Below are 15760 nucleotides of genomic sequence, written 5' to 3' on the forward strand. Positions count from 1 at the left end.
TCTTGCATTTTTTTACTAATTGGTTTGGCTGTGTGTCCCGTTTACTCTTTTATTTAGTTGTTAGATAGGATAATTTGCAGACACCTTAATGGTTATGGGCATCAGCTGGGTACAACAACCCTACGTTTCTAAAGTTTATTCAAATAGTCTACTTATCCTGTGCTGGGGAGGTCATAAGACTAAAATGTGAATGCTGACAGTTTGTGAGGTTTGGCTTTCTTGGCCTGAATTTGTCCATTAACAGGCTTAAAAAGAAAAAAAGTCACAAGCATTCAGAACTGCCATATAGCTGCAACACCTGATGTCCTTCAAAGGTCATTTGCATATATTCTATTATTCTCTTTACAAGAAATTTTAATAAATCACACAGTGAAAACTCTAGCTATGCTAGGATTTTCGTGTATTTTTTTACTGATTGATTTGGCTATGTGTGCTGTTTACTCTTTTTTTTCTTCTGGAAACAGTATCACCAACTGAAATCCCAAAAGAAGAGTGCCAGGAGTGATGGACTTTCCTTCCTTAGAACCATAATCCAGTGGCAAAGGAACCTGGGAGGAATAAGTCAGGGACTCATCATCAGAATCAGCAGCGTCCTCCTCAGAAGAATCCTGTTCCCTAAGCCTCTTATGAGGGGTAGAAGACCAGGGGGGAGCAGCAGCACAATCACTGTGTGGAGGCTTGAGAGCCATAAGGGAATTAAACAAGCCTTGAGTGAGGTTAATGCCCTTCACTCTGAGGATCCTTGGGAGCAGAAAAAATATGTTTAGTTTACTGGTTCTTTTTGAGTGGGACGTCAGCCTTGAAAGATTTTGGAGACTCTGACCTGTGACAGCACTTAATAATGGTAGTCAGGATCTCTGTCCTAACTAAAATTTGAGGAACACTCCTAGGCCCTTCAGTAATAACCAAACATGGTCTCCCCTGTAGTTCCAAGGCAGGCATATGCAAAACTTCCATGGATATGCATGGTGTCAGGTCCCTACTGGCCTCCAAAGTGGTCATGGCAGAGGTATCTGAAAAAGAAACCAAATGCTCCTAGGACTTTCACCAGCCTCAAGAGAGAGACAATCTGTGGAGGCAGTACAGACAAAGAATCAGACCAAAATTTCTTGGCCTTTTTCTCCATAGACAGCTGGCCCTCAGGCTGGGGAGATCCTTCCGTGGTATCCTCAGCCAACAATTTAAGTCGTTGGTTTTCAAGATAAACTACTAGAGAAGAAAGCTGACTCCTCAGAGTCTTAGGGGCAAAAACTGACAAATCTCATAAGACTTATGGTCATGTGAAGCACCTAAACAGAACAAACACTGCTCATGATGATCTTTATGGGGAATCTGTCTCCCACACTTGTAATTTCCCCTTTCTGGATGCTATGAAACCCAACAACCAGATAACAAGGCAAGCGTAAGGTAAATACAATAAAAAAAACTAAGGAGGCACTTATCTGAAAGCAGTAGAACCAGCCAACGAATGGGCATTCAGACCAAGGACTGAAGATGGAATTCAGACTAGCTGCAAAGAAGTTCTGAGGATGGCACGTCCAGACATCACCTTTATGCCCTACACCACATATGGGGAGCATATGTGTGACATACAGTGTACCGTTTACAACCAAAAGGCTTTGGTATACTGGCCGGATGTCAGGCTGCCCTTGGCAGGGGATCCCTATTATAAAGAATACTGCAACAGTGATATGGAAAGACATAGAACTGTTTCTGATTACACCAGGCAAGAGAACTGTGAATAAAAGTGGCATTATCCCACTACAGTGACTGTTGATTAGCGGGCAAGACTAAGGGAAGATAAATAATCTTTGACTTTTGCTTTGAAATGTTTAATTTTCTTGCCTAGATGGTTTCACAGTGATAGCCTTTAAAAACCTTGAGCTCCATCTGTTGGTATTTAGAGTAGTATTATTGTATTTCCTTTCAATGAATTTTACTTACAAGCCTGAACAAGTGCTGTCTGTTTCTAATGTGTCTGATGCAGCATTTCAAGGTAACACAATGGACACAGTGGATCCATAAATATATATATATATATATATATATATGAATATGAATACACACACACACACACACACACACAGTGTGTATGTATATATATATATATATATATATATATATATATATATATACGCATACAAATATGTATGCATTTATATACACTTGTGTGTGTGTATGTGTGTGTATATATATATATATATATATATATATATATATATATATATATATATACACACATACACACACACACACACACACACACACACACACACACATACACACACATATATATATAAAACTGTATTGTGTATGATCAAATGTACTTAATGTCGAAAATGAAATAATGACATTAAGAAGTTCAAACATACAGAAAATCGAACATCCTAAATATCGAAACTACAAAAGATTGAGAAAGGACAACTATTTACTTTCCTAATCTTCACCCTAAAACTCCCTGTGACACTATGCTCAAATTCATCTGAATAGTGGCAGTATTATGGGAAGTTTTTTGTTTTTTTTTTTTTGTTAAGGTAAGGTGTAGGGTTAGGGTTGAGGGAAGAGACAAGGTTTGGGTTAGCATGCATTATTAAGGTGGTATATAACTATTCTCCCAGGCTGCTCCACTTGTGGGTAAGGTGAGTCTTCACAGTTACTATTTTAAATTATGATGTTTTGTGTCCTGAGTAGTAGATAGCCAGCTGCCTCACAAACTGGACCCAGGAAGTTAGACTTGAGGAATCCACCTCTACAAAGAGGCCAGTCACCAGGAAATCTCTCAGGTCTCAGTCCTGGGACAGCTCCTTTTCTGCACCTATTTCTCTGAAGTGAAGGCTAATGTCTAGGACTTCTGGCTGAGCAAATTTGTAGATGACTGCAAATTAGGAGAAGTCATAGAATACCCAACACTAATTTTCTCCAAGAAGGGTTGACACAGACAAAAACTAATTGCCAAGAAATGCATAACAGTATTAATAGTATACTTTGGGATATCAGCCACACCTGGTAGCTACCATATTGACAACACACCCTAAGAGTCAATCCAGTAGTCATGGAGTTTGGAATGCACATAGACAATAATATAGCCTTTGACCACCACATGTCTATAGTATTGAGGAAATCATTCAATATCGTGCAACTTATAAACAAAGGTTTGGCATTTAGGTCCAAGGAAGTAATTGTTTCGCCGTATTTGGCATTCATCAAACCCATCACTGAGTACAATGCCCCCTTTAGCATGTACCTAACCAGGCATCTCTAACAACTGGAATGTTCACAGACGTTCCTCACTAAAAGAATACAGGACATAAATAAGATGTCCCATGCAGACCATCTCACAGCCCTATCCCTGTATTCTGTCTCCTACAGGCTGTTGAGGGGAGATCTATGCTTTGCATACTAGGCACCTTCAGAACTTTCTCTGATGGACCTCCTGCATATCTACAAAATGAACAGCACCACAGCTACCTATTTTAAAGACTTAAACCTTGCCTGTGTTATGAATAGGATCTCCTGAAGAGGCATGTATGTATCCCAGGAAGTATTCCTTCTCTGGAAAAGGCTTCCCATCCATGTGAAGCACAGCTGCTCCTTAACCCGATTCAAGTCTAACTTGGACAACTGGACAGGGAACTGGAAATTCACCCTTGGTTTGGCATCTATGTCTCTAATGGACATGTGGCAGCTTGTAAATGGTTCATGTCCCAGGCCCTGCTTGTAAATGTTTTATCCCTCAAGCCCCTGCTATAAACCAAGGCTATCAGAACGTGTCAGATATTTCAGATGCATGGCTAGGTTTAAGAAGACCCCAGTGGTTGTTAACCTAGTACACACCTATGAACCTACAAGATGTGATATTGCATTACAGAGACACATTTTGACTGTTTATCCCACATTGTTGCTGTCTGTGTTCCACACTTGCACCTTAACAGGATGAGAGGTATGAACTGTACCCACATTCAGTAAATATAAAGAACCCGGCTTCACTTTATTACAAAAATAAAGTCTTGATATAAAAGTGGGTTCTTTCTTTCATTCCATATCAAACTGTTTCAAATTTAGAATTATGGTTACCAGCAAATTTTAGAGGAAAGCTAGGAAACATTTGTTAGTTGTGTTTAAAGCAGAAAATATTCACCATGTTCAGCACCCCCAACCCCACCCCCTATTTTCTCATATAAGCTTTGTCATGCAAAATAGAAGGACAAGTAGTAAAAGTAGTAATACCTTCCAAATGTTCAAGTTTTAATTTTAGGATGGCATATTTTCCGCTGACTTGCCTTGCAATCGTACTTCTTTAATGTATCTCATTACAAAGAATGTTTCTCGTTTTCATTCTTCAATAGTCCATGCTCTATATTGCTCCACATTGAAAGGTCTGTCACGCATTCATTGGCAAGACTTTTTAAGCTAATAGTTAAGGTAAATTATACTGAATTGTATTCATTCGTTAAAAATAACTTAATTTAAGCACCGAGTAATCCTTTTTAACTTTCCTGTGGACTGACTAGTTGAAGTTGTTAGTAAGTGGTCCACATTTTGCCCATTTGTTCCACATTGTTAGAGGAAGTGGTCCACATTTTTTGAAGACGGAAGGTTAAGAGATCTAATACTTCTCAACAGTCCCTGATTTTGACTCAAATTTTAGCTCTGTCCTCCTTATTCCCTCCTAAAACTACTGACTTTTGGAGGAAATGTGGTGAATTACACACTTAATGATTAATGACAATAATTAAGAGTCATAGACTTCTTTTACTTCATAAAATGTATATGAATTCATATTCTCTGATATTGTCAATGTCTCAAGTTAATAGCACTAATAACTTGAAAGTGTCCCTGACTGCCCCTGATTTCTTCTGGATTTATCCCTGATTCTGTTGAAATGTGTCCCTGATTGGTTGAGAGCGCCTATAAGTTCAATAGCCTTGTTTTATTAATAGTTTCTTCTACCCCTTAATCTCATTTTTTTATAATTATTTAAACTTTTAGAGTTTCTAGATATCTGTTAGCCATTCTAGCGCTTCCATATTTATTAGGTATTACTGAGAAAAACAAGAAACGTAGTGAGCACCAACTCACCACGAGACAAAGCACTTCAACGCACCTTGCAAACTGTTTATTGTGTCGTTACCATCACAACTAGGTGCATCTAAACATAAAACGTGGAATTCCGCTTATTACTCCAGTAATTACTTACTGTCATGTGAACAAGGCCCTATAGTCAGCCATATGAGGGGTCTTGGAGGAAAAAAGTGCATTCCACTGCCCACATTTGGGTACAAACACAGACTGCTTTTACAATAACATATAATAACCGACTAACTAAAATTGCTGAGCTAGGCTGCTTTTTGCAGCTGACAAGACGTGACGCTAACCGGTGTGTTGCTGTCATTGGCAACGGTAAACAAAGTCTTTTATTTATGATCTTCCCGAGTGACACCTGCAGCGTTTATGTGTAAAAACTGGATCATTAAAACTTCAGACAAGAGAGATGGCAGCTCCTAAAACTAACCCAGAGTCCAAGAAAGTCTGCAACTTTGTAGCTCAGGATGAGATATGGCAAGTTCATTAAGTTTTATATTTGTCGTGTGTGCGTGTGTGTACATGCGTCTCTTGTTATCACCTGCTTATTTACTATTGTTTTACTTGGGGAAATTACCTCATTGAAATGACAAATAAAAGAAAAGCTGTAAAACGTCTGGGGAAATATACTGCAGGAAAAAAGATACACCTATCACTTCTCCAAGACTTAGGCTGAAAATCCAGTGTTTAAGGAACAGTGTACAGCAGATTTGTTTCTCGACTAATAGTTGCTCTCTGCGTTTTTCACCCTGCCTTAAATATGAATCACAGAGGTCTTTAGGAATAGTAAACAGAAATCAAGAAGGCTCAGGTTTAGTCTGTAAATGAGATAAAATATTTGCATGGTGATCACTAACACTGCTTTTAATGCAGTCAGTTGCATATTCTAGGTGTATTTAGCTATTTCTTATTATATATGTTTGTGTATTTATTTGCTTCTTTGTACATTTGTTAACCAGGTAAGTGGGCTGGCCTGACACCATTTAACAGCCAAGACTTGAGCCTGAGGTATATACTACTGTTAAATAGATGAAAGGAAATGTAAAATTTGAAATGAGTGGATTATAATGCAACAAAAAAAATTCTTTCTTTTCTGATTAATTACAGAATCAGACAACTGCAACGTCCACAGATTCCGATAGAACAGTATAAGTTTGCACAATACATGCTATGCAAGATAAAGAAAAAGAAATAGAGTAATGTATGGAATAATTGTACAGTGTTCATGGTAGATCAGGAAGTTTGCAGACTCAATTCACGTTTGTCCCTTTAAGCTTAGTGTGCAGCGCCTGGTTAGAGCCGTATCTGTCTACCTGTTAACTTAATCGGTTTATCTAGACCTCATGAGGGAGGTATTCAGAAATATTTAATGCAAAGTGTTAACATACACAAATAATGTGATGAGAGGTGATGGAGAGGGGGCAATTCAGACATGTAGCACAGTTGTTCGACAGGAGAAATAGCATGGTACTCAAGGTATGCAAATGCTATCTAATGGCTTGCAAATGAATGTTATTATTATAATGACACCATATATACAATGGTGATGAAATTAAATATAGCAGTGCAATTCAGAGAAATGTAAATCCAATGCTAAGATCCACCGTGCTCATCTATTCTGAACTAAAAGATTTTTCATTGTACAAAGTATAACTAGTATTAATAGGCTATGAATAGCAGCAGTCTTAGTTAAAAAGCAAGCATTACTGGCTGCTGTGCTGTCAGAGTTTGCAAATCATCACCAACCTTCACATCACAGGTGGGTCCACCAGCAGCTAACAAATCATCATTTCCACAAACAGGACATTGTCAACTGCTGCCTGTGTGGACAGAGGCACCATGTGGGAATTAATAGACACATGTTGCCTAATTAAGGAAGATGGGTAAACTGCCTAACTCAGTGGACACAAAGTTTTATGTAGTGTTAACCATCCTTGCTACAGAGACCTTTCAGCATGTGAAATGGGACATATTATGCATTTTGCCAGTATCAAAACAACTCAGTGAGAGCTAGCCCTGATAACCAAGACTCATAAAACTAAAAACAAGGCATGGAATACCAAAGGCCTGTGGAATAAGTGGATCTTCATTCTTAAGAAAACTAAATAAGTCTTCTGAAATGACTCCCTGAAAAAAAGCATCTTTAAGAAAAAGTTGACTTTCTATGTGCTATCATTTTGTGGAATTTCTAAGTATTTGTCTGTATCATAAAAAATCTCCAACATTTAACCAATGTAATAAACTTTGGTATTACAAAGGTTAATAAAAATGTGTTGAATCCTCTGTTAGAGGTATAATAGTGGCACATGATAGTTCAGTTTACCCTTTAGGAGTATTTATTGATAGACTGCTGAAAAATACTATGGCCTCTATTGATTATTTATTAAAAGATTCGTGGGATTTTCTTTCAAGAATGAAGCCTTAATGGTTTAGTTCTGACTGTAGTTTTATTACTCTGGATATTATTGATCTTTTTACTTCTAGTCCCCATAATGAAGGACTTATTTTGTTTACTGAGGCTATCAGGCAATTGACCCAATTGAATAACACTATGGTCAATTTTGTCTTGGAAAATATGGAAATAATTCTTGACAACAACTTTTTCTCCTTTGAGGGGGAATTTTTCAAACAGATTAAGGGTGTAGCTAGGGGGGCAGGTTGTGCCCCCATTTATGCAAATTTAGTGATGTACCCCTGGGAAGAAAAATATGTTTTAAATCTAAATTTCAGGAGGAATGGGTGATTTATTTACGTTACTTGGATGGTTTATTGATCTTGTGGAGAGACAAGACATTGATTAATGAACAATTTATTCTTTATTTAAATGGTATTTCTTCATTTCTTAAATTTACCAGTACCTGTTCAGATGTTAGTATTGAGTATTCGGATGTTACTTTGTCTAAAGATTTGACTAAAGGGACTTTTGTTTCTAAAGTCTACAGAAAGGAAACATTTTCTAACAATTATTTGGATTACCAAAGGAGTCACCCTGGGTACAATAAAAGAAATATTTTTAAAGGATAATTGGTTGGGCTGCTTGAATGTGTTCCAACCTGGATATTTGTAAGGTTGAACTTGTTAAAACAGCACAAATGTTTTTTGAAAGAGGCCATCCAAGTGATTTAATGTATAGAATTAGTCACAAAGTGATACAAGGGTGGGGTACTAAGTTTACACCCTTGCTAGGCTTGGGTAGGGAGAACTTAAATTTCTCTAGACCTTATGTAGACCAGACTTTTACTAATAACACGGTCTTAACATATGGTGAAGGTTCTAGAGAGATTAAGGATATTATGATTTAAAATTCTGTTATTTTTAGAATGAACAGTGACCTTATGCAATCAATAGAAGAAGGTCCTAAATTTGTGTACAGAATGGGAAGGAATCTTAAGTTCTTGCTCAAACACCAAATGCTAATATTCCCACATAATACAAAAGCCACTTGTTCACAATGTAGTTACATAGTAAAAGGGCAAACTTTAGAGTTACCAAATGTGCCATATTTGATATTTTAAAAAAATGGGAATTGTGCCACTAGAGGTATTGTTTACATAGCTGTTTGTAAAACGTGAATTTTATTATGTGGGGAAAACAGAAAGACAACTCAGAAGAAGAATTTATGAGCATTTGTATGCAATTAACAATCACAATATGAATACTGCATTGTACAAGCATTCCTTGGAATCTCAAGGGTTTATTAAGTTCAGGTTTGGCATTCTTGAAGTAATCCCCAAGAATCCCAGGGGTGAATGGTGGGAGTTGCAGATAGAAAGAAGTGAATTAATGTAGCAATTAAAACTGAATGCCACAACAGAGCCTAGGTTAAATGAGAATATTATAATTCTGCCTGCTTTAAATACAAGACCTCAAACATTGTAACACTAGTTTCTTATTTAAATTTGGTTTTAATAAGCTTAATTAATTATTTTACATACATAATTGTTTAATTGACTGATCTATTTATACTCAGTTTTTGTACATGATAATTATTCTGAAGAAGTCCCAGAATTTTAGGGATGAAAGCGCTCAATAAACTTGTAGCTTTTTGGTGTTTTACACTTTCGGATATTTTTTACAGCTGTTGGATTATCTTGCTTGTTGGCACTTTTAGTCTTGTTTTTAGTTTTATTTTGCCAGTATCAGACTAGTAAATCCTACAGTAGTTCTGTGACATGATGCTGCAGCATGTGGAAGAGCATATATGGTTTCTCCAGACAGCAGAGGAGAAAGCCAAGCCCATGAAGGCATTTTACAATATAGCCCATTTTTTTCTAAGGTCCCTGTGGCCATTAATACCACCACATAGCCATCAAGGCTCCATCTTCTCCACATATTTCCAGTACATTAGTTGGAAGACATTCTAGTCCATCAACTAATGCATGGTGTGCAATCCACAGTGTATGCATACTACACCCAGGCAGTTCCCATGATTCCCACATCTGGCATATGTGCAATCTCTACCAACATTTCATGTGTGGTGACTTCCCACATGGTCCTGTAGTTGGTAGGTGCAAACATTCCCATATATGTAGACCAGGATATGCAGTTGCCACTTTTAACTAAGCAGCAGGCCACTTATAATGGTATTCAGTGGTGTGTGTGTTGTAAGTGATGCTGAATATACCATGCAACTCTGAATGATGGTCTCCATCCAAAACACCCAGCCCATGGATGAGATGATGTACAACACTGCACAGACATGAATCAGTGTTGAGCATGTGTTTGGAATCCTAAAGGAAAGCTTCCAGTGCTTAGATACAGTCAATGGTGCACATCACTGTGTACCTGAGACCTGCAGTCATGTGTTTTCTGTGTTCAGAATGTTACACAACATGACAATACACAAGGAACTATGAATTGGGAACATTGCAGACCTCCTGGGAGACCAGTTGCAGCAGCAGATGAGAATCAGACTCAAAGTCATTGGAGGCACTAGTTGTAGCATCACCTAGTACAAGGCAAAGATGGGCACAATATGTTGTAGCACTGGCAAAGAGATTTGGTCTGGTCTTCAATTGTGAGCCATGATAAAGACAATACAGAATGCAACTGATCTGTGCATTAATAGACCAAGGCTGTACATTATAGTACATTGACTTGCCACACTGTGCGTCATACATGACCTTATCCATACAGGCTAGATGGATGGGCAGGGCAAAGTCATCTTTATTTTAAGAAGGAGGGAGGAGCAAAGTGAAAGGTTTGAGTAACGGTCATGGGAGATTGATGCAGTAGCTACTCAGGCAGGTATCAAGTCAAAGGTAGTCCATGGTTACATCCTCCATTGGCGTGGTGGAACTTCCATATTATGAACATCAACCAAGTGTACTGTGTGGCCTTGCAGTTTCAAAGTTGGATGCATAGGGACAGTGTGGATCTGCAGGAACAGTTTTGGCCTGCTTGATGAAACATACTAAGGGTGGAGTCAGATGAGCACCATGAGCCAAGACCACGAGATAAGCTATGCCCTGCTGTGAAGGCTACATTGGAATAATGTGTATCATCTGTGTAATTTCAGCCTTTAACTGTCAACCTGACATTGTTAAACATTTGCTACATGCCCCATGGATAAGCTAATAAATGCCACTGTTAAACATTTGCTACATGCCCCATGGATAAGCTAATAAATGCCACATTGGCTACCTGTGATCAGAGCATGTTTGTTTGCTCCAAATCTGTATAGCCTGTGTCCCTTTGCATACGTAGTATGGCATCTGCCAGTCCATAGTGCTGTTTGTTGTATGTCTTCATGCAGACCATGCAGCATGCTCTCAATCTCCTTCTATCATTGTGTGTTTAGTATCAGTCTGTGCTGTAGTGACTGAAATGCATATCTACCAAGGAAAGATCTGAAGCAGTGATGGAAACTGCCACCAATATGCCTCGCTCCTATAGTGGATTCATGCACATCAGAGGCATTCCAGCTCTTGGATGCCATTTGTGGTGATGACTCAAGTGTAGACTGGGTGGGGTTTGTACTAGCAGGTTATTCAGCACTAAACTTGCATGATACCAGAAGTTTGTCCTTACCTACCATTGCAACTTCATATGTGGGGGACATGAGTATGCTCTCCATTGTTAGTATTGCTAACAGTGTCACTGTATCACTTGACTGTGCCATGCGCATATAGCCATAATTGTGAACCACAGGAGACATGCTGATAGCAGGCACTTACCATGCTGGACCCTGCACCAGTGGAAGCAGTTAAAGCATAAAGATAACATACATATGGCAGTGTTGGAAAGTATGCATTGCTTTTCCCATCCTGTGACACACAAACAGGTGCATGCCACCTATGCAGACAGCATATATGCACATACAAATGTTGTAGGGCACAATATCACAGCTGCAGCTCGAATATACCTGGAGAACAGATATGCTTTCATTTTCTTCTGCAAAACTCATTCTCTCATTCAGGTCAGTTTACAACGTAAAACGTACTTGCTATTACTAACCTGTTGAAGTGAATGCAGACACTCAGGCAGTTATCACCAGTCCAGCTCCCACATTGAATCACTTGGGTCTGATGGCATTGACTTAGTAACTTGGAACATTGGGTTGTAACTGGGTCAAATTGTTTTTTGAGCATCTGGCTCAACCATTAGGGGTTTGTACATTGCCCATGAACCAATTTAATTTTTAGTTTAGTTAGGTTTATATTTTGGTTTCCAGGGACATTTGAAACAATGTTGTGCTCTATTTGTCTATTCTTGGGGGACTATGCATATCATATAAAGCACGCGATTATATTTTTTGTGACAATTCCAGTTAATATTTTCTCTTTATTAGGGGCCATAAGTTTTTGAGAAGATATTATTGGATGTTGGTGGTCTTGCTAAGGTTTTGAATATCACTGACTTATGTGCATAAAGGGATTGGCACTATATATGATTTTGGGTACCTTATAGGTACATATTGTGACTTGGTTTCAGGTCCTGATAATCATATGTATAGGGGGCCTAAGTGAGACACAATTTTTCGAGTGGCCGCGATTTGCAACCAATATACATTAAGTATTATTCAGTACCATAGGACCATGGGGTCCATATAAGGCTGTATCCTTAACATTTTATGATTATGTCAAATCATCTTGTTCTTACGGTGGCAATATGCAGTATTAAAGTTTGACAGATAGGCAGAGACGTAAGTCGGCCCCTTCTCTTTTTTTGACCTAATACGCAATAATCAATAACTTTTTAGAGCTTGTTCCTTAGATCCAATTCTGGATTGGTGGTGGAATTTTGGCTTTATATATTGCAGTTTCAATAATTAGATTCATTAAGTATTTGGAGACGAAGGTCTGTCATTGTTTTTGGTTATTGGCCACTTATAGTAAGATAATTATATTATTGATTTTTTGACATGATCAATGTGTAATGACAATATGTTTGGGGGTTGACCCAAATTATGGACAATATTATTCATATTGCACACTGATTATTACAAGTGTATGTTTGCTTTTGGTGGTCACTCGATAATTTTGTGAGGCTATATTATATATGTTTTATATTGTGTAGCCATGGATATTAGTGATATATTGAAGGGGCTTTCGGCCGACCAAGATAATTTGGAGGTTTTTGGCTTAAACATTTCATCAGGACCTGATTCCAGGAACACAACATTAGATGGTCATTTCCAATGCAATAATATGTTTTCTAAGCTTAATAGACACATGAAATCCTTGCGTACTAATGTATGGCATTTAAAACTTTTCAAAGCCTACAAAATTAAAGACATTACCCCCAGGGGACTAAGGGTTCGTATACAACCCCTTGTGGCCAATATAGACAGTGAATTGTCTAGAGAATGGGCAGAGGCACAACACTTATCCTCCATGCACTTTGTTGATTGTTTATTACGTTACTATGAAAGGACAATTCAGAGTCAACTCACAGAAATTGAAACTTTGTGTGGGGAGGTAGAACAATTCAAACTAGAGGTGTCATACTCACAGCATGTTTCAGACCTGGCTAAGGAACTTTCCATATTGGAAAAACAGCTTACTAAAAGAAAAATCAATAAGTTTAATCGTGATCTGATGGACTATGAAAAAGGGAAACCTTTTGTAAATCAGAAATCAGCCAGATTTCAAGATTCTAAACATACTAATACCAACAAAAAAGACCAAGGTCCATTTTGAGACATTACAAGGCCACGTCTGATGCTACCTCTGAGGAGGACACTTCCTCTGCCACAGATGGGGAAAGTTTTTCTTGCCAGGTGTCCCCAGCTGTGAAAAGGAAACAGCCACCCCCTTTAGAGTTAGGGGTAGGAGGCGGGGTGGCAGGGAACATAGAACAAGATTCCGGCAATCTAACCTTACATTCCCTATTACAACAAATGGTGAAGTAATTGATAACATTCATAATATTTCCTCTTTTGAAATTTCTTCTGTACACATACAACTTTTGAATAAAGGATTATCCTTTGTACCCTCATCATTGGTTTCAGAAACTCAATTATTACAAGAAGTTGATGAATTTTGTAGAATACTTAACCTTAAAATTTTTTTTGCAGACTATGAGAATACTCAAAGGTCATCTGATTTTAGTTTCGGAAAATCAGATTTTGTTCCCCCCATGAACAAACATGTGTCCATTTTTAGAGAATGTATAATGAAAGAGCTACATTATTCTAATTTGTATGAGCCCACTGATAACAATTTAACTGCAGCAGAAAGGCAAGCCCTGATTGAGCTTAGGAACAACCATAACATAGTAATAACTATGGCAGATAAGGGAGGAGCGGTTGTGATTTTGGATCATTCGGCATATAACCAGGAAGCCCTGCGACAATTAGCAGATTCCAGTTTTTACATGGAATTAAGTATGGATCCTACTCCATCTTTTAAGAGAGAAATTGATGCATTTTTGCAATTGTCGGTTCAGCAGGGTATTATTGCACAGCAGGTAGGTATACAACTCAAAGTGGAGGAGCCTAGTCCTCAATACCTATATATGTTACCCAAAATACACAAAGACCCATTACACCCTCCGGGCAGACCTATCGTTTCAGGTAGGGGTTCCTTAACGGAACCATTGTCAGCATTTCTGACATTCTATCTGAAGCCGCTGCTGGTATTCATTAGGTCCCGCATTAAGGACACCACCGAATTTCTCAATATTATCAATGACTCTCAATTGGAATCTCATTGGCTGCTTTGTACACTTGATGTGGCTTCATTGTATACAAGTATCCCACATGATCAGGGAATTTTGGTGGTTTCTTATTGGTTATATCAATCCAACCTTTACTCCTTGGCCTTTAACAACTTTTTTATTAAATTAACTGAACTGGTGTTGCGAAAGAATATTTTTTATTATCAAGGGAAGGCTTATTGGCAAATTAAGGGAACTGCGATGGGTGCTTCTTTTGCACCCATTTATGCAGATTTGTTCATGGGGTATTATGAGGTTAAGTATATATATGATGTTCACCATAATATATTTCTATCATATTTGGACATCTGGCGTAGATATCTAGACGATTGCTGGATGGTGTGGCGTGGGAAGAAGGAATGTTTAACCCAGTTTGTGGATTATTTGAATAACAACACTTTTGGCATTCAGTTTACGGTTAACATCGAACATTCTGATATTGTATTTTTGGATGTTAAGGTCTCCAAACTTGCAGACAATACTTTATCTACTACTGTACATAGAAAATTCCCAAAATACAATACTTTATTACATGCCAATAGTTCACATCCTCGCCACATCATCCGCAATATTCCAAAATCTCAATTTATGAGAATTAGACGTATTTGTTCATCGGATCAGGATTATTTTGATTCTAGTCTAGATTTATCTCGCAGATTTTCACAACGGGGCTACGACTCTCAACTTCTAACTAATGCTGTAGGACAAACTAATAGATTGACACGTCAGGAATTGTTGTGTTATAAATCAGAGGATAGGGAATTTATGAGGCAGAATAGTAAGCAACCCATACGTCTAGTAACAACCTATGGTACTAATACGAATTGCTTCAGAGATCTTATTAATCAACATTGGGGAATTCTTTTGTCACAAGATGTTTTAAGTAGTGTGTTGCCTGAACAATGTCAATTTTCTTACCGGCGGGGAAGAAATATGAATTCATATTTTACACACTATAAAAGATATATTCCAAGTCCCTCACAGCAAAGAACTTTATCTGGGGAATTATTAGTGGGCTGCTATCCTTGTGGCCATTGTACGGCCTGCCAACATTTGCAAAAAACCAAAGAATTTTCTAGCAAAAATACCTCCAGAATTTGTGAAATAAGGGTTTTTGCTAATTGCAGTACGGATTGGGTTGTCTATTTGGCAACTTGTACCTGTTCTGCATTTTATGTTGGACAGACGTCTAGACCAGTGAAATTCAGAATAGGGGAACATTAAGAATAAACGTGTTGCCAATGCCCTATTCAAACATACCATGGAGCATGCATCTGCAGTTTTTAGGTTTGTTGTTATAGATAGGATAACTCTACATAGGGGCTTTAAAGCTGGATGGCACCAAAAACTAAATCGAATGGAAAACATGTGGATAACTAAATTGGGTGGTTTATTTAGACCTGGACTAAACATTCTAGAATAGGTTTATCTCATGAACTTTAATACTATAAAGCCAATGGTGGGGGTGTTTGTTAGGTACCATTTGTTTCTTTTTATACAACATTATTTAGGGACAGTA

General features: G+C 38.0%; 1 protein-coding gene across 1 annotated transcript in view; it reads left to right on the plus strand.

Annotated features, from left to right (window-relative positions):
* Positions 1 to 5204: 5204 nt before the first annotated feature.
* CCHR12.PART0H20orf85 (chromosome chr12.part0 C20orf85 homolog) overlaps positions 5205 to 15760 on the plus strand; it is a 60506-nt gene continuing 49950 nt past the window's right edge. Inside the window, exon 1 of the mRNA XM_044090565.1 lies at positions 5205 to 5559. Within this exon, the coding sequence (XP_043946500.1) occupies positions 5492 to 5559 (68 nt within the window). The 5' untranslated portion in view covers positions 5205 to 5491. The remainder of the gene's footprint in view (positions 5560 to 15760) is intronic.

Source organism: Protopterus annectens, chromosome 12.part0 (assembly GCF_019279795.1).
Source record: "Protopterus annectens isolate FY-2018-M chromosome 12.part0, PAN1.0, whole genome shotgun sequence".
NCBI lineage: Eukaryota > Metazoa > Chordata > Ceratodontiformes > Protopteridae > Protopterus > Protopterus annectens.